Here is a 21,302-nt window from a genome sequence, read left to right on the forward strand (position 1 = left end):
GCCGCAATTTTCTCCAAGATCCGTTCAGAGGTAAACAGATAACCCAAACGTGTTTGCCCAGGAGCGTTAGTACCTTCAACGTTGGAAAAGCGAGCCCTCCTACAAGCCGATCAGTACAAGCACCGAAGATGTTATTAATAATGTAAGTTAAGCAAAATAATTCTAAGTGAAAGAAAATCAAAACAAGAAAAAAGAATTTGTGTAAACACAGTGAGAAAAAATTTGTGAACCAAAACCAAAAGTTTAAATTTAAAAAAGAAAAAAAGAAAAACACAAGCAAAAATATTTATAAAATCCTTAATTAAATTTTTTTCTCACTCAAGAAAAAAGAATCAAAAATTGAAAAAGAAACTAGTAATAAGTAATCTCAAAAAAAGGGAAAGAAATAAATCAAAATTAAAAAAAAAAATTTTTTTTGAAAAAAAAGAGAATAATCATTTAACATTGAAAAATTTGCATAATACCACAAACTAAGTATTTAAGTACCAAAAACCATTTCCACCAAGATTAGCGGACATACCGCTATACCTTTGTCAATATGAACTAAAATCCAATTTTCGCGGCATTTTTCCAAACAATTTTGTCATCTCAGCTAAAGGAAATAGTGAAGCAATTAAATTATTCTCAGCCAGGACTTATTCCCTTTAGGGACCAGACAGCTAGCGTTCAGGATAACTGGCATGAATTAGACAAAGTGCCAGATATCGTAAAAAATCTTGACAAATTCTCAGGTAGTCGTGAAGAATTCTCAACATGGTTTGCTTCCGCCACACGTTTGATGGAATTGTGCGCCCCCATTCAGGGAACACCCAAATACTTTGCAATTCTGGTAACCATTCGAGGCAAAATTATAGGCCATGCGAATACACTGTTAAAAGTATATCGCACCGCATTAAATTGGGGTGCAATCTCGCAGTGTCTGTTATCTGAGTACTCAGACAAACGAGATATAAGCACTCTAGAATATCAGCTATTCACCATGACCCAGAAAGGCGCATCCATTCATCAATTTTACTTCGCGGTTTACCAACAGATGTCGTTAATACTAGACCAAATCGAAACACTGGGTTATACTCCCGAGACTATGGAAGCCATGGCAAAACAGGTCAGAGATAGGGCTCTAGATACCTTCATCAGAGGTCTTAACGGAGATCTCTCAGACAGAATGAGCTTAGCTCAACCCAGAGATCTGAGGCATGCATTGCAATTGTGCGAGATGTTGGACAATAAAAGGGCTAGGAACATTATCACCATCGTGACACTCGTCCACCAGTAGGACCAAAACCCCTGCATTATGCAAAAAATAACTTGCAACCTCAACAATCATACATACCGGCAATTCCACCCAAACCTTATAATAACAACAACTTTTATAATCAAAAAACAATGCAAAACGTGTTCATTCCCCAAAATAGATTCTCTCAAACGAAAAACCCCATGTTTTTCAATGCACCACCGAGGCCATTTGCCCCGAAGCCTCAGCCGACACCAACTCCTATGGATGTCGACGGCTCTATTCTAACAAAAAAAGTTGACTACATGAACAAGCCAAACGCTAATTCATTACAACAATTTGCTCTCAAGAGAATCAACCAGTCCACCGGAAATTTTCCCAATAAAGTACAGAGGCAATTCCTTATTGATATGTATGTCAATATATCACCTCAAGAAGAGCATTACTCCGATATGTCCGATTATCAGTCTGCTTACCAAGGCCAAGAAGATCTTTACGAATTAGTCCCATATTCTGAGGTTCGTGAATATCAACAGCAGGAGGAATATTTTACCTCACAAGGGGACAACTCAGAGTTAGTCCCGCAGAATAAAGAGGAAACCAAATCACAATCACAGGAACCTCAATAGCCACAAATTGAGGACACCGTTAATTTTTTAGGTTAAAGTGTTCCTCTTTGCCGTACTTTGTTGTCCGGGACAAAGACGGAACCGCATACAATTTCTTAATAGATACCGGCTCCAACAAAAACTATGTCCAACCAGAAATAGCCAAAAACGTCAAAACAAATGAACACAAGTTTCACGCGAACACCGTAAGTGGTCGCATTCTAATCACCAGCCATATCCATTTGGGTTTATTTAACGAACCCAACAAACCTATAACTTTCTTCTTATTACCTAATTTGAATCCGTTCCATGGGATTCTGGGTAATGACACACTAAGAGAATTAAACGCCATTATTGATATAGGGAAAGATCTATTATTTGTCAACAACTCTCACGTTGTTAAAGTAAAGCAGATGCGAGCTCATCAGGTCCATACGATCGAATCAGAGGAACTCACCAATCAGCAGAAACTAGGGTTAAAGGCACTCAAAGAGGAGTACGAATCGCTTTTCGCAAACCCAAATAAGAAGTTGACTTATGCTACTAATGTCCAAGGAGAAATTCGAACGACAACAGACACTCCAGTCTACACCAAACATTATCCGTACCCAGCTTCTCTCAAAGAAGTAGTAGAAGACCAACTACAAGAATTACTACGAGATGGTATAAAACGACCCTCACGGTCGCCCTATAATTCCCCTGTATGGATAGTCCCTAAAAAGAGCGACAGCCTTGGGAATAAGAAATATAGGATGGTCATTGATTACAGAAAGCTCAATGCAGTTACAGTTTCGGATAGGTATCCTATCCCCGAAATCGGAGAAATGGTTGCGCAGTTGGGCAACAATAAGTATTTCTCTGTTCTTGATCTAAAGAGCGGATTTCAGCAGATTTCCCTTAAGGAATCTGATATTGAAAAACGGCATTTTCTGTAAATGGAGGGAAATACGAGTTCACAGGACTCCCCTTCGGTCTTAAAAATTCCCCATCAATATTCCAAGGAGCTCTCGATGACATCTTGAGAGACCTCATTGGAAAAGTTTGCTATGTCTACATTGATGATATAATAATATTCAGTAAATCTGAGGAAGAGCATTTCCGACATCTAGCTCTAGTATTTTCTACCTTGTCCAAAGCAAATATGAAGGTCCAAGTAGATAAATGCAAATTTCTAAGGCACAGCGTTGATTTCCTAGGCGTAGTTATCTCAAGGGAAGGAGTTAAAACCAATCCAGAGAAAATTCAAGCCATTAAAAAGTTCCCCGTACCAAAGAACCTAAAACAACTAAGGTCCTTTCTGGGATTAGCTAGTTATTACAGAAGATTTATCAAAGATTTTGCTAAGTTAGCTAGACCCTTGACCGCGTTATTGAGAGGAAAACATGGCAGAGCTAAAAAGAATGTCTCAAGCAAGATTGAAATTCGATTCGGTGAAGCCGAACTCGATGCCTTTGAGAAAGTAAAAAATGCACTAGTATCACAAGATGTGATGTTAGCATACCCTGATTTTAAACAAGAGTTCCATCTAACCACTGATGCTTCAAACTTTGCATTAGGAGCTTCTCTAGAACAGAACGGTAGACCCATTACATTCCTTTTCCCGTGCGTTATCCAAGGCCGAAGAAAATTATGCTACAAATGAAAGAGAAATGCTAGCAATAGTATGGGCATTGGATAAGTTAAGGATGTATGTATACGGCAAATCTAAGGTGATCATTTACACTGACCACCAGACTCTCACTTATGCTCTCAGCCCGAAAAATAACAACACAAAGCTGAAGAAATGGAAAAGTTACCTGGAGGAATATAACTTCGAGTTGAAATATACATCGGGTAGCTCAAATGTGGTAGCAGACGCACTCTCTAGAAACCCTACCAGCATAAATGCTAGCAGTACGTCAGCTACAGCCCATAGTGATGAAAGCTCAAGTCATGAACTCATTCCAGCAATGGAAATCCCCATCAATGTCTTTAAAAACCAATTGTTTATCCTCACTGGTGATAACGAATCCACTACCTTTGAAATACCGTTCCCTACATATCATAGACATACAATAGTGAGAAGCAATTATTCCGAAGAAGATCTTGTAACCATCTTGAAAGAAAAAATGGATCCTAGAATAGTTAATGGTATTTTTACTTCCGAAAGTATCATGGGAAAAATTCAACAAATATTTCCAGAGCATTTTAGGAATTACAAGGCAAGATTCACAAATATTCAAACTATAGATGTCCATGATCAGATTCAACAACAAGATATCATAATAAAAGAACACCTCAGAGCACATAGAAAAAATTTTATCTGAATATTTTTTCCCCGGTATGAAAAAAAGATAGAAGCAATAGTAAACTCTTGCCAAACGTGCAAACTCTCTAAATACCAAAGACACCCTCCGAACCAAGAAATACAACCAACCCCTATTCCGATATATCCAGGTGAAATTATTCATATAGATTTATATTCCACCCAAAATAAGATTATTTTAACCGCAATAGACAAATTTTCTAAATACGCGCAAGTTAAACTCGTAAACTCAAAAGCAGCAGAACATCTTAAAGTACCCTTACGTGAGTTGTTAATAGCCTTCGGTATAACAAAAACCGTGGTAATGGATAACGAAAAGGCTTTAAATTCTGCATCAATAAAATTTCTTCTGAATAATCAGTTAGGTATACAAGTCCACACTACTCCACCATATACTTCGTATAGCAACGGCCAAGTAGAAATATTTCATTCAACATATACAGAAATAATGAGATGCTTGAAGCTAGAGCACCCCGAAATGAAATTCGAGGATTTAATATTCAAAGCCGTTGACGAATACAATAAAACCATCCATAGTACCACCAACAGAAAGCCAATAGAAGCATTTTTTGGAACAAATTTAATCCATACTCCACAAAAATTAGCACTTGAAAGGGAAAAGATTGCAGAAACCATTTTAAAGAAGCAAAATAAGGACCTAGGGTACCATAATAAAACAAAAAAACCCGTCAAAATCTGCGATCCAGGTGAAATCATCTACGTTAGGATTAATAAACGGCTAGGCTCGAAACTAATAAACGTCTAGATATAAAAAAGAAATAGTAGCCGAAGATCTTAATACCAAGATTAAAACAAGGTCAGGAAGGATAGTTCATAAAAACCACTTGAAGTATTGATAAACATCCTCTTCCGACAGATTGCTCATGTTACCACTTTGCTGGGGTCACACAACCATACTAGACTATACTAAGTCAAGAGTGGTCATGTTGGAAACCGGGTTAGGCGCGCGCCAGAACGGAACGTTAAAAATCATTCACGTCATCGAATTAGAAAAATATCAAATGGCCATATCCGTTCTAAAAGAAGTCGTTAAGAATTTATCAAACCTTAGTCCGTATCAACCTTTTTTGGCCTATGAGATAACTCGAATACAGAACGAATTGAGGAGGCTTCAGCCGATGAAATTCAGAAACAAAAGATCGCTTGATATATTTGGCACGGCTTGGAAATGGTTAGCGGGCACACCTGATCACGAGGATCATAAGATTGTGGTAAAATCAATGAACAATTGGAAAACAATAATCGGCAGGTCATTATTAATAATCTAATAGAAAATAAGATAAACGATTTAATTAAGATAACTAATACCATATTAATTAGAGGTAAGCCCGAATATAATAATAAGTCAGAAGAAATTGAAATAACCAAAATTAAATTGAGTCTTTTAAGAGAAGAAATAACAAATATTATTTACGCAATTGATTGGGCTAAGGCCAATACCGTAAACTCATTAATACTGTCCTCTGCTGAAATAGATTTTATTGACACAATTAAAGATGAGAGCCTAACATTTGTAAACATTGAAGAACTAATAGAGTTTGCCGAGGTCAGCATAGCCTCCTTTATATTGTTAGCCTTCCCAGAGTAATTAATGAAATTTGTAAACAAATCCTTGCAATACCAATTAAATATCAAAAATTTATAGAAGAAATAGACTATGAGAATATCATGAAATGTAACAAGAAATACTTCGGGTTAATCAATGTTTAAGAATAAACATCGTGTTCATCTGAAATGGCTTCACCAAATCAGATTAAACAAAGAAATATACAAAACATACAAGAAAAATAAGTCATAAAGATTCCTATGACAATTATTGCTTAATTCCAAAAACAAAAATAGCTGATACAAATTCATATTTCAAGTATGACTCAAAAACCAAACAAAACATGCATCCACACTCTGTGGAAAACACATCAATAATACTAATTATTATTAATCTGAAGAGAATCCAAAAGTCTCAATCGCGCCAGTTTAATATGTTGTTGCGACCGAGGAAGTCCGCACTTAAAGGGGGAGGAGTTAAGCACTTCTATCATAACAAGGAGTCAAGTACTTATTCCATAAAACCCAAGTGCGTCAACACATGCGCATTGGCCGATCCTATTTCATCATCACAAGCAATTCCCATCGGTCAACCCCACTCAATCGTCACATGCCAATTTGTCGCATGATCGCCTATCCCAAGTAACAGTCCGATCGCTAGGATAAACAACAAGCGTGATACCCAGAACCACTCCACAAATTTCGGCAATAAACAAAGAATGGTCCTGAACACTTGTGTAAACAAAGAATGGTCCCAAGCTCTTAGTGGACTAATGGACTCAGCCAACGCCGCCGCCTGCGACGACGTCAATTATCCAAGCCTTCATCCAACATAATCAAATCATAGAAAATCAGTCTTAAGCCTAACTCCAAACCATCCGGTAAACTTCGCTTTAGCTCCGCGGAATTCACTCAGTCAGAATCTTTCAGTTATCATTAAGTTGTAATTGTAAAGTGACTTTAAATAAAACTTTATTTTTTTATACCGTGAGTGAAGGAAGTGTTTAATTTATACAAGCCGAAGCTAGCTTTTTTTATTATTGCACATAGATGGCTCATGTATTTTGTATGTACTTTTGATTTTGAGAATATAATATATAAAAAAAAATTATTATAGAAAATATTTTGTCATTTCAGAAACTTTTTGCATTTGGTGATCTTGACGGAAAATTGTTCAACGCAAAACTCCAGCATCCTTTGGGTGTGGCTTATAATCATGTCAATGATAAGATTTATGCGGCTGATACTAATAATCGATCCTGATACAAACACCATTTCTACATTATCCATAAGAAATAGTGAAGGAAATCCGATTTCTTTTAAAGAACCCGCTAGTATATGTTTATCGGCGGATGTAAATCAGTTGTTTGTGGCTGATACCAACAGCCACACTATTGTGAACGTAGATCTAAAAACACTTTCATCTCAACCATTCTTACTGCACTTTAGACGAGTTACCATCTCTAACGAGACTGAGATTAAAAATCAGTCCATGTTACTCAAAACCCTTCCGTTTTATCAGAAAAGTACTATAAACTTTATTATAAAGTTATCATCAAATCTGAAGTATGCAACTGAGTCTCCACAGAAGTGGTTGCTAACAAGCTTGAATAAAGGTGCCAAGGTAAATTCTACAAGTGGATGTTTGGACAAAGGATATGTTGAACTGCAAGTCGAGCTTGTCGATAACATTTTAATTGATAATAATAATCCAATATTTGTCATTCAGTTCCTGTTGAATCTATGTGACACAATGTATTGCCTTATGAAAAGGTTCTCCATTGTTATTAATCAAGAACGCACCAAGACCGCAGAGAAGACTCCCCAATTTCGACACGATATAAATATACATTTATTGCCTTATGAAAAGGTACTCCATTGTTATAATTCAAGAATGGACTAGGACCGTAGAGAAGACTCCCCAATAAATATTGATCGTTCAAAAAAAGGTTTATAGTTTCACTGACTTTTTAATCTATTAAACAGTTTAAAAGAAAAATGTTTTACAACTTTTGAATTACAGTCAAAAATTTTTGCAGATTTTCTTAGCTAGCTCAGTGCCACCGGCTGCTTTACACACTTCGGAAAGCAAATTTTTTAGAATTGATGGTTGTCTACCTTGTGAACCATCTATTGTTATTGTTGGAATAAAAGTGATTGATGGGCGAAGAGCGTGAGTTGCTTCTCCGTTTAGTTTAAGAAGGGCACCACCCTGGCCGCTGTCTACACATTTTTGAATGCGATCGATGTCTTCCAGTCTACATTCTTTAGCACACTGAAAGAATAAATTGAATTGGTTTAAGAATTAAGTGTCGGTTTAAAGTTTACCCTTAGCATGGCCTCCTTAGGAAAACGATTATCACGAATCATGCATGTCACAACTTCTATGCGCACTAGTGGATCTCCAATTGATTCCACGGCACAGGCGTGATACATATTAGCTTGACACTCAATCACACCATGTTGACAATAAAAGCTGAGTTTGCCGTTATCTTCTTTGGTTGTTGCCTAAAAAAATATATATTTTAGTCATTTATTTTAAATTTAAGCTACTGCTTAAATCATGTTAGTCAAATAATAAGTTCGGTTCCGATTCCATATGAACAATTGTTGATTTTTGGACTACCATCTCAATATCCACTTGCAATCATGTTATTAATGATGCGTAATTAGTTTAAGCCACAGAATGAGGTTAAGTTTATATAAACAAAGGCGAGTTGACTGTTTAGGTCTGCTTAGCACTCATATAAAATACCAATACTCGAATCTATAGCTAAATACGGCCCAAAAGATCAAGTCAATCTCTAAAATTGTCGCTTTTTCATTACATTAGGTTTCAAATCATATTTCTAACGGTGTTCATAATTTATCCCAAAGCAGTTGGGCAAGCAAACAAAAGATACATTTCTGTTTAAATCCAATTAAGTTACATTTCTGTAACGTACACTTTAACAAAACGAAACGTAAGTTGGCAAAGGCTTTAAGAGCGACATCATTTAGGTGGTATGTATTCATTGGTTAATCAAATGAAAAAAATAGGAAAAAAATATATTTAAAAATATATTAACCAGGACTAAATGTTTCGACCCGATAGACTTCTACGTACTCAATGATGACCAAACTCTTGAGCCTAATAGACTTTATTGAAGTGCACCATCAAAACGCAAATGCACTTATACATGAAGAGTGGAATACTGTTCGGACCTTGAAGAACCCTCCTGCATTTGAAAATTCTCGATCGACCCAAGCACTGAATACTGACTATAGCAATATCCTAGCATACTGTTTAGAAAGACGAGAAAGTGCTTGATGGACAACAAAATTATAATTTCAGCTATATTTTTGCATCCGAGAATACGGTGAGTTCTTCTGCAGAACCCAATAGGAATAATGTGTGCTCGTACACATTTAAAAAAATTATACCAGCAACTACATTCTTTAACAAGCAAGGTCTTTTGCAATTTTACGCAAACAAATTTTCGAAATATTGATTGACTTCAGCCTTTGATTGCCATTTTCTTTCAACCTCTCAAGAAAAAAAGTTAGAAGATGAAACGTATCATGTTGACCAAGATCAAGTTCCGGAAACTACTTCCGAAAATAATACAACATTAAGACAAGGAACTCAGAATTCATCGAAAATTGACACGCAATAATGAGAGACGCAGATGTTCAACCTTGTTCAAGAATAAACATCATCTGAAGCGGCTTCGTGAAAACTGTCACAAAAACAACTAATCTAGCATATGACTAAAAATACAATCAGCCGCACACATTGTAGAAAAACACTTGTAATTCTAAACTAACCCAAAAGATCACAACGGCAGTATTTCAAGTGGCCGACGCCGTACCCAAAATAATAATAATTTTCAATCCCCAAAATCGTGGGTTTTGAGTCTCATTAGAATAAGATATTTTAAGAACAATTGTTACCTTCTAGAGCCTAAGATTTCCATATAAACTCCATACTTTTGTTAATAAAATCAGTTCATATTTTGAATTTAACGAATGAAGATTGGGTTATTTTCCTTCTCCCGGAATCCCTATTCATTTTGGTCCTTCGAGAAAAAGGAACTCTGTAGTTTTCCCCAACCAGTGGTAAGAGTCTCAGAGATTGAATCAGCTCCTTAAAGTCTGAATTCCTATGCAAGTGTAAATGCTAAGATAAGCTAAGGTAGCAAACTAAAATAACTCTTGTTTTTCCCCACCAGTGGTAAGAGACAGAGTATAATATTAAAGCAAAATATTGCTTAATAAATAAAGAAAATGCGTGCGACCGAGTTAAATAAAAACAGCTTGCCTTGTCGAGCAACTGCAATATTTTCGGCACCTGAAAAAAAAAGAACTATATAAAGATCGTGTGTGGCTTATTCGAAGCCCTAATATCGAAAAAAAGTTAACTAGTGTATATGTATGTATATACACTATATAGTCATATATCCAACTCCAATACCCAATTACATATAAATTTTTCGCCCCCTAAAATTTATAACGTTAAAGTAAACATCCGTTTTTATAAACAATTGTCCCCCGCAAAATCAAAGCGTGTGAACGCTAACTCATAATTAACATAAACAATTAAACACTTGCAATAATATTTGTCCCCCTAAAAATCAAAAGCGCTAATTCAGCATTAAAATTCGGGCCAATTAAATCGCATCAATATCAATCACGCGACTAAAGGGCTCACAAATTAAGCCTATAAATATAACCATAAGACATTTTTGTAACTCAGTTTTAAGTTTTCATTCATATAATAAAGTACGTTGCTTCTCCGACCATACAAAGTATATATATTCTTCATCAGCACGACGAGACGAGTTCAAATAGCCATGTCCGTCCGTCCGTCCGTCCGTTCGTCCGTCTGGATCAACGCAAACTCCTCCTACACCGTAAGAGCTACAGAGCTGAAATTTTGCACGTAGGCTTGTATATACAGGGGTTGTATATCTCGGATTCAGCCGGATCGGACCACTATATCATATAGCTCCCATACAAGCCCCAAAGTGACTTTTCTCAATAACTTTGTTATTTTCTGTGCTATTATCATGAAACTTAATATTAGAGAGTTTATTACGCCTATAAACTAATGTGACAAATTTGATTATAATCGGATGACTATATCATATAGCTCCCATAGTAACGATCGGTCGAAAACAGTGACTTTTGTAAATAACTTCGTTACTTTTTACGCGATTGCTTTCAAATTAAACATTTCTTAATTTAATTTATATCTGTTAATGACTGTGCCAAATTTGATCAAGATCGGGTGACCATATCATAAAGCTCCCATAGGAACGATCGGTGGAAAACAGTGACTATGATCAATATCTTCGTTATTTCCTATGATTGTAGGCCATTCTTTTGCAAACATTAGCCATTGATGGCTAATAGGTAAGGTAAGAGTTACCAAAAAAGTTGCAAGGGTATACAAACTTTGACGCTGTCGAAGTTAGCCCCGGCCCTCTGGTTTTTTTTCCTCTTTGGGAAAACCAGATATTTAATTATATGTAGTTGCAAGTCGGTAACTACCAACAGCAGCAGAGCAACAAGATAGTTGCAAAAAAGAGGCTGGAGAACGTACAGTGCCAGTATAAGGAAATCTGGTGCGATGCCCGGCACCGGTACCGCTTGAGCCCATAGGCCCTGGACAACAGCAGCTGAGCGACGACACAGTAAAAAAAAAACGGCGAACTCTATCCATTGGCGGACAAGCAGCAGCGAACAGGATCATCAGATAAGAGATAAATTAAAATAGTTATAAGTACTTACATCAACCTACATATTTTATTATTTTCATTTTATAAATTATATCGATATCCTATAAATGTTCACTAATAACATCAACGCTCTCGTGGAAGACGGACGTGTTTTTTTTGAAGCTCCCGCGTTTTAACTGATTTTATAATTTTTTTATTTTGTTTTATCGGCATCGCGATCGAAAATTATAATTATAATATTAAATCTAACTTGCACCATATCACTCGTTTGCGTTTTTATGTGTTTGTGTTAATAATTTTTAACAAACTTAATTCTCATAAAACCTTTGTTGGTTTTTTTTTTTTTTGTCTTTTCTTTCTCTCTTTCCCACCTTTTTTTTTTTCTTTCTTGTAAATCACAAGCAACGCTTATTTGTTGTTGTCTTGCAATTTCTGTGAGTTCTTGTTGCAGTGTTTTTGTTTTTGTGTGTTTCTAGCTCACGCGCTCGCGCTCTTTAACTTTTTTCGTTTTCGTTTCACTCGTCGCCGTTATTTGCGCTCATACTGCAGTCTGTTGTGTGTTTGTAATTTAGACTCTATAGTGCTCTCTTTATCTTTTAACCCTTGTGCACCCTCAATATTTCGCTTTCTTATTATTTCTGGACCTCAGAGGGAGTTATATATATTTAAATACCAACACATTTCTCATTCTTATTTGCTTGGTTACTAATTCTACTTATTACCTCATAATGTCTGTTCGGTTAAAAATTGTTTGCAGCCCGCCCCACCCCTGAATAGTTTTATTTACTGTTGGTTGTGTAAAACTACAGTACATGTTAAGTGCGCGGGCTTTACATGCAGGGTAAAGGATCTTTTAGATCTAAAAAAGGGTCTCAAATGGGGATGTGAGTCATGCCGTATAGTGGAAGATGAAATGGAACTTTTCATGCGGCAAACAAAGGATAACCTGATGAGCCTGTCCGCCAGTTTTCTTAAACTCTCGCAAGAGTTTAAAGCTGTCGAGTCACAGTTTAGTAGTTTAACGCTACTGACTGAGTCTCGAAAGCGTAAGAAGGCAGGAGAACAGACTTCTGATTTGTCCTTGTGTTTGCCGGTCTCCACTTCGATATCGGTTCCGACCCCCTCTCAACAAATGCCAACTCTAATTCCGCAGACGATGTCTGTAGTGTCCGTTTTGTCTGGGCAAGAATCTACACCGATGGATTTTGCCGGTAGGGATTTTAGTGATAGTAGTGCCGGAGTGCCACTTGTTGCAACTGATGCTACAGTTAATGTGGTAGCTGATGCAATACCTGCAATGCCGAAACCATTGGTGGGAGTGCCACCTAAAAAACACATTTTTGTTTCGAGACTTCTCCCTGATGCTACATCGGATGATGTCATGGCCCACATTCGGGCTAAACTGAATGTCCCCAAAATATCAATAGAAAAGTTCAAATTTTCATATTCTAGAGAAATTTCATCTTTTAAAATCAGTGTTCCAATTGAGTTCTTTGACTGTATCTGCAGTTCTAGCTTCTGGCCGAAAAGCTTAATTGTGAAGGAGTTTACATCCAGAAAAAGGAAGACACGGGGCCAAAGAAGGATTCCTTCACCATCTATTCCTCTTTCTTCCTCATCTATTCCCACTCCTTCCTTATCTATTCCTTCTTCTACTCTATCAAAAAACTAACAACTTCCTTCTCTGTCGACTATCAGAATGTCAGAGGCCTTAATACTAAACTTACTAAACTCTTTGTATCTACAAACTACAGACTATCTAGTCTGGCTTTTGATTTTAACCTAATTGCCTTTACTGAGACTTGGTTAACACCTGACGTTTTTGACGCCACAGTTCTACCCTCTAAATTCAATATTTTTAGACGTGATCGTACTGATCGTAGGGGTGGTGGAGTTCTTATTGCTGTAGATTCCGCCCTATCATCGGGTCTGATAACAATACCTGTCTCAAGTACTATCGAATTTATATGCGTTAAGGTATCTTTTACTCTTTTTTCCATTTTTGTTACCTGTTCTTACATTCCGCCCCAATCGGAATGGCCAACATATTTACTACACTTAGATTCTATTAAATTTATACTTGAACTACTTTCTGACAGAGACTTATTAATTGTCCTTGGGGACTTTAACCTGCCCACTATGACTTGGTCAACAGTTAATGGTAGCAAAACGTTGCTGCTGAATTCGATTTCTAATACGTCTGGCAGATTTCTATATCTGATTTTTACTTCTGATCCTAGCTTTTGTGAAGTATCTAGAACTAGTCCAATGGTGTTACCAGAGGATAGTTATCATCCAACTTTAGAGTTATCTATTGAGTTTCCCAGCCTCGAGCCCATCTCCGAGTATGATCCTATGGTACGCACCCGATGTTTTCGGAAGACTGACTTTGTCGCACTAAACAATTCCGATTGGACTAATTTATACATTTGTACGAATACGAATTCCGCCGTTTCTTTTTTTTTATACCACTGTTGACTCAATCTTTAATGACTGTGTACCCCTAGTGTCTCCTGTGGTGACGCATAAATCACCATGGTTTACGCGAGTGCTGTCAAAACTGAAGAATCTTAAGTCTAGGTATTACGAAAAGTATACAGTCACGTGTCTATCATGGGATCTTTCTCGTTACTATTCTAAATGCTATAATAATTACTTACAACGTTGCAAGTTGCAATTCTCCGAAAATCCTAGAGTTCTATAGTTTCGTTAACTCAAAGCGAAATTCTATCTCCCTTCCATTGTTTTAATAATGTTTCGGCCTCTTCTGATCAATCTATTTCTAATTTGTTTGCTAACTTATTCTCGACTACGTACACATCCACTAGGTACAACTGTTGTCAGATATATCCATATCCTGTAACGAAATCCAACTGCATTTTTAATCCTATTACAACGGAAAGTTGGGTAGCTAAGGAACTAATGGCGATGAAGCCGGTATATTCACCGGGCCCACCAGTGGTAAGAGACAGAGTATAAAATAAAAGCAAAATATTATTGCTTAATAAATTAAAAGTGCGTGCGACCGAGTATATAAAGGCAGTTTGGCTAGTCGAGCAACTGCAACAAAAAAAGAGAACAATATAAAGTTCGTGTGTGGCGTATTCGAAGCCCTAATATCGAAAAAAAAAAAGTGGCTGGCAGTATATGTAGTTGCAAGTCGGCAACTACCAACAGCAGCAGAGCAACAAGATAGTTGCAAAGAAGAGGCTGGAAAAGTGTCAGTATAAGAAAATCTTGTGCGAAATCCGGCACCGGTACCGCCTGAGCCCATAGGCCCTGGACAACAGCAGCTGAGCGACGAAACAATAAAAAATAAATAGATCATGATTATTTCAGAAATAAAATACATGAAGAAGCGTTAACGATAGTTGCCAAAATTATAGCCACAGGGGAGTCAGAAAAACCAGGCACGAGTAAGTCGGTGTGCGTTGAAGCGGAGGCAAACATGTCAGAGATAGTTGATGATAGCATAGGAGAGTCGCGCGGGAATGCGACCTCCAGTAATGAAAACCCTAAGGTTAACAAGGAGATATTTATGGATAGAGTCCAACAGCTCCAGGAATATTTGGATAGAATAGTCAAAGATTTACACACTTTAGACAATTCAACAGGCAATGAGACATGCATAGTGTATGTTAATAAGATCAATTATTTATGGGAGAAAGTTCAGGCGTGCCAGGTACTGGCAAGTAATGAAAGATACTATGGATGATTTAGAATTCGATGTCCGGAATTCTCTATCAGCGTTAGAAATGAAAATGAACAAAAAGGAAAATTGTAAGAGTGAGAATGTTACCGTGAGGGGCGAATTACCGGTGTTGCCCAAGATTCAGGTACCCACATTTGCTGGAGAGGCTAGAGAATGGGACCTGTTTGTAGAGTTATTTACAGAATTAATTGAAAAAAGAGAAGATTTAAGTATTGCTCTCAAGTTTAATTATTTAAAATCCGCGTTAAAGGGCGAAGCAAGGAGCATGGTAGCTCATCTATTGTCAGGTTCAGTTGACAATTATAGTGCCGCTTGGGAACTGTTAACCAAGCGGTATGAAAATAATCGGAGGGTATTTTCCGAACAATTAAATCGGATCGTTGATTTACCGATGATCAACAATGAATCCGCAAAGAGTATAAAAGGAGTGATTGACATAATTAATGAGTCAATACACTTAATTAAAATCAAAGCAAATTTGTCCGATGAAGTTGACGTAATACTCGCTCAATACATACTTCGGAAATTTGACAGAGAGACTCTACAGTTGTATGAGAGTCAGATTAGAAAAACAAGGCAAATACAATTGCTATCGGATGTCATGGAATTCTTGGAGCAAAGATATTGCTCACTAAGTGCCATGAGCAAAGAAGAGAAAAAACCTTTACAAAAAACGTCGGTTGCAGGTTTAAAAGATAGTTGTCCGATCTGCAAAGGTCCCTTTCATAGCGCACTTCTGTGCTATAAGTTTAAAGCGCTATCACCTAAAGAAAGGGGGGAAATAGCCAAAAAAGTGCAATTGTGTACACGATGCTTGAAGCATTCAAGCAACAAGAGATGCACCAATGAAATGGTCTGCTCATTTTGCAGCAAGGGACACCATACCCTTCTTCACTTTGGGGAAAAACAGACGAAGGTAAATACTTGTGTTACGGCACAACAAAAATTGTTGGTCACAGCCCTAATACAAGTTAAAAAAATAAATGGAGAGTTTGAAACATTAAGAGCTTTGATTGACAGTGGTTCTCAAAGCACTATTTTATCTGAAGAAGCCGCTCAAATGTTAAAACTACCAAAGATCAAGAAACAAACGGAAATTAGTGGCATATCTTTAACAAAAACTAGAACATCTAAGTATAAGGTCAATATTGAAATGAAGACGCGTGATTCTCAAATAGAACTCCTTAAGGTTGAGGCAATTGTATTGCCGCAACTAATGAAAGCTCTTCCATTAAAAATAGCAAACGTTGATATGTCAGAATGGCAAACTTACGTGCTAGCTGACCCCAACTTTAATAAACCTGGGAGGGTAGATTTGATAATAGGGGTAGACGTATATACCCACATCTTAAAAAGTGGAGTGGCCAAGATTAATGGCCTGCTAGGGCAAAATACTCAATTTGGCTGGATCGTCTCGGGATGTACAAAGTCAAAAGGAGATGAGTCCATAGTAGCTACAACAATAGACATCACAGATATGGAACGTTTTTGGGAAATGGAGGCAGATGAAAAAGATGATATAGAAACTAATGAATGTGAAGAAAATTTTAGCAAGACAACAATAATTAATGATTCTGGAAGGTATGTGGTAACGATCCCGTTTAAAAAAGAAAAGGAGTTAGGTGAATCAAAGGCGCAAGCAACGGCGCGGTTTCTTAGCTTGGAGAAAAAATTTCAGAAAAATCCAAAACTTAAGGAAGAGTACAAAAAATTTATTAAAGAATATTTGGACTTGGGCCATATGGTCGAAACTAAGGATGAAGGTATGTATTACCTGCCACATCAAGCAGTAGTAAAAGAAGCAAGTTTGACAACTAAACTAAGAGTTGTATTTGACGCTTCCGCGAAAACCGCGAATAACAGAAGTCTCAATGACGTGATGTGGATCGGGCCGCGACTTCAAAAAGACATATTTGACATAATACTAAAATGGCGAAAATGTCAGTTCGTAGCATCTGCGGATATTGAGAAAATGTATCGACAGATAAACATTGATCAAGATGATCAAAAATATTTGCATATTTTGTGGAGAAATTCACCGCAGAAAAAATTGAGAAAATATAAATTGACGACGGTAACGTACGGTACTGCATCAGCACCTTATTTAGCCACAAGGGTACTTGCAGAGATAGCAAACAGGTGTCAGGATGAAGTGGTTAGTGAAATTATCCGAGATGAATTCTACATGGATGATTTAATGACAGGAGGTAATACTGTACAAGAATCAAAACACAAAGTTCAGGAGGTTTCAAGAGAGCTGGAAAAGGCAGGAATGAATTTGAGAAAATGGATTTCGAATAAATCCGAAATTGTTGAAGAAGTTATTGATACAGGCGGTAATAAAGTATTAAAAATTGATGAGAACGAAGCAATTAAAACCTTGGGGTTGCAGTGGGAGCCGTCTAAAGACGAATTTAAGTTTAAGGTACACTGTGACGAGAACAAAAAAGTGAATAAAAGAATAGTGCTATCTACACTAGCCAAGATTTATGATCCACTAGGTTGGCTAGCACCAGTAACAGTAATAGGCAAGTTATTCTTGCAAAAGTTGTGGCTAGCTGAGCAAAATTGGGATCAAGAGTTGTCCGATATCGACGCAACAGAATGGAAAATTTTCAGGGACAATTTGGTGTATCTGGAAGAAGTCAGATTACCCCGATGGATCAAGACACAACCTGATATGTTGTTACAGATTCATGGTTTTGCTGACGCGTTAGAAAAGGCGTATGCAGCGGTAGTATATGCCAAAATTGGTGGGGCAGTTACCTTAATAGCCAGTAAGAACAAAGTTAACCCTATCAAAAATAGGAAAACTATTCCTAAATTGGAGTTATGTGCAGCACACTTGCTATCGCAATTGCTACAAAGAGTCCAACAGGCTATTGCTGCTCCAGCTGAAATGTATGCTTGGAGCGACTCTACTATCACACTATGCTGGATTAAAAACGGTGCTAGAAAAAAAAATTTCGTAAGGCGGCGCATAGAGGATATCCTAAAAATCAAAGAAATAAAATGGACCCATGTAAGATCTGAAGATAACCCTGCAGACGTAGCTTCAAGGGGTATTTATCCAAATAAGTTAAAAGATTGCGAATTGTGGTGGAATGGGCCAAAGTGGCTCGTTGAGGCAAAAGACAAATGGCCTAAACAAAAAACAGATGATGACAAGGTTATTGTAAATTCCGTACTATTAAATACAGAAAGTAGTATTATGCAGGAGCTAATTGAAAAGTATTCCTGTATAAATAAGCTGGTCAGGATTACGGCATATGTATTTAGATTTATTGGCTCTAAAAAAAGCGATAAGGCATACCCATCATATCTAACCGTCAATGAGCTTAAGAATGCTAAAAATTTTATAATTAAACACCAACAAGCATGTCAATTTAGCAGAGAGATTTCATGTCTTACGCAGAACAAGCAAATTGACATGAAAAGCAAAATTTTGAGCTTAAATCCATTTTTGGATAACGATGGAATATTGCGCGTGGGGGGAAGATTGCAAAATGCCAACAAATGTTTTGATACTAAACATCCAATTATTTTAGATAAATCAAACCTAATAATGTTGTTGATTAAAGATGCTCATAAGGAAACCTTACACGGAGGAATTAACCTTATGAGAAGTCAAATTCAAAGGAAATTTTGGATTTTCGGTTTAAGAAACGCGCTTAAAAAATACCTAAGGGAATGCGTCACTTGTGCCAGATACCGCCAAGTAACGGCGGAGCAAATTATGGGTAACCTACCCAAAAGTAGGGTAACGGTGTCATCCCCATTTCATAACACCGGGATTGATTTTGCCGGTCCATATCATATAAGATGCTCAAAAAATCGGGGACAAAAAACATTCAAAGGGTACATAGCAATATTCATGTGTTTGTCAACTAAGGCAATTCATTTAGAAGTTGTTAGTGACTTGACAACTGATGCCTTCCTAGCAGCATTTCGAAGATTTGTGGCAAGACGGGGTAAATGCGCTAACATATATTCTGATAACGGTACAAATTTTGTAGGAGCGGCTAGGAAGCTGGATAAAGAATTCAAAAAAGCAGTTCAAGATAACGTCCAGGTTGCCCCTGTTCTAGAGCGAGAACAGATTAGCTGGCATTTTAGCCCCCGGCAGGACCTCACTTCGGAGGTATATGGGAAGCTGGGGTCAAATCCGTTAAGTATCATCTGAAAAGAGTCATAGGGGACAGTAACCTGACATATGAGGAACTGGCAACATTGTTGTGTCAAATAGAAGCCGTCCTAAATTCACGTCCGTTATATACGACGGGTGAAGATATGGACAACAACGAGGTGTTAACTCCCGGTCATTTCTTAATTGGAAGACCGACGTTAGAAGCAGCAGAGTCCATGTCGAAAGAAAAGTTTAGACAGATGGAAATTAATTTAAAAAATGAAAAAAGATTTCTGGGCGAAATGGAAAGACGAATATCTATATACTCTCCAGCAAAGAAATAAGTGGCGACGAACCACAGAGAATTTAGAGAATGGACAGGTCGTGCTGATCAAAGATGAAAATTGTCACCCAGCCAGGTGGCCTCTGGGCAAGATAGAGGAAATTCATAAAGGCACGGACGAAAAAGTAAGAGTCGTCAAAATCAAATTGCAAGAAGGGTCAATTACAAGACCTATAAATAAAATCTGTCCACTGGTTGGGGTAAAATCATCCGAAGAAGTTGAGGAGAATCGATATCGGAAAAGTAACAGATTCGGTCATCTGTCCAAAGCAGGAACCGTAATGATGTTAGCAATGTTGATGCTGCTTTGTCAACTTTCGAATGCAGCAAGCATTAAAGATAATCGACCAAAAGTTACGGTAAAAGAACTAAACGCAACAGCCGCGTTGTACTTAGATCCAATGGGTGAGGTGGAAGTAGTAGCGTCCTCATGGGATCTGGTAGTGTACTATGACATGTCGGCATATTTTGAAATGCTTAATAAAGGCGACAGGTTGATTCCTAAAATGAGGGATTTATGTCAAAAGTTATATAATTTTGAAGACCAGTGTCATTTCGTATTAGACAACACGGTTAAACGAATGACGGAAATCGAAGAAAATAATAGATTGTTTATGAGTCAAGATAAGCCAAGAAGCAAGCGAGCACCGTTTGAATTCATGGGTTCATTGTACCACATATTATTCGGCATCATGGATGCAGATGACAGAGTACAGATGGAAGATAACATAAGAAGTTTGCTGACAAATCAACAAAATTTAAAACACCTAGAAGAAAGGCAGACATCGATAGTAGATTCAACGGCAAATATTCTTAAAACAACTATAGATGAAATAAATGTTAATTTTCGCAACATGAACAACCGGATTGAAAATATGACAGAAGTACTAAAAGAAAGCTATTACGTATATAGAGAATCCATCCAATTCTTCATGATTGTAAGACAACTGAGTTCCGTGATTGATGAATGTGAAAAAATTCAGACAGGGGTTATAAATCTTTTAATAGACATTAACCATGGTAGGTTGAACCCTAACATTCTAAAACCAAGCCAAATGAAGTCGGAAATAACAAAAATAAAGGACAAGCTGTCCGAAACATTAGTGTTACCAGGTAAAAGGTCAGGTACTGAATTAAAAGATATATACACTTTGTTGACGGCCAAGTGTATTTTTATAGACAGAAAACTAATTATAAATGTAAAAATACCACTTTTTGGTAGACATCCATCCTTTCTTTACAAAGTTATTCCGGTGCCAGTACGATTAAGCACTAATCAAATGGTAATGATCCATATAGATAGTCAGTACATAATATATAATTTTGAGATAGACTTTTAAACAGAATACCAAATCGAATTGCTTATACACAACGATTGTGGAAAAAAGATCTTATTGGGGAGAATTAGATAACAGTAGTAGTTGGTTATTCAAAGTTCCACCTAAAACTAAAGCCAGAGTTCAATGCGGTAACAAACAGCAGGAAGTGCTGGAGATACCAGAACAAGGAATTTTGAGCCTCAGATCAGGTTGCACAGCTAGGGCAGAAGATAAAATTTTAGTGGCCCATCATAGCGTACAGTCAGAATCGCACATAACTATTGAAACTTCGCACGTAGGCGATATTAGTAACATGGCAAATGTAGTATGGAATCCAGTAGAAGCAAACATAGTAAATCATTCGGCAGA

The 21,302-nt window shown here is 37.2% G+C and overlaps 1 protein-coding gene across 2 annotated transcripts in view; it reads right to left on the reverse strand.

Moving 5' to 3' along the window:
- Nucleotides 1–7,663: 7,663 nt before the first annotated feature.
- LOC137571863 (gamma-interferon-inducible lysosomal thiol reductase) overlaps nucleotides 7,664–21,302 on the reverse strand; it is a 197,293-nt gene continuing 183,654 nt past the window's right edge. For both annotated transcript variants that reach the window (XM_068283538.1, XM_068283530.1), the window contains exons 3-4: nucleotides 8,042–8,221; nucleotides 7,664–7,988 (exon numbers count right to left, since the gene is read on the reverse strand). In XM_068283538.1, the coding sequence (XP_068139639.1) occupies nucleotides 7,737–7,988; nucleotides 8,042–8,221 (432 nt within the window). In that variant the 3' untranslated portion in view covers nucleotides 7,664–7,736. The remainder of the gene's footprint in view (nucleotides 7,989–8,041; nucleotides 8,222–21,302) is intronic.

This window comes from Drosophila tropicalis, unplaced genomic scaffold (genome assembly GCF_018151085.1).
Source record: "Drosophila tropicalis isolate 14030-0801.00 unplaced genomic scaffold, ASM1815108v1 contig_1024, whole genome shotgun sequence".
Classification (NCBI taxonomy): domain Eukaryota; kingdom Metazoa; phylum Arthropoda; class Insecta; order Diptera; family Drosophilidae; genus Drosophila; species Drosophila tropicalis.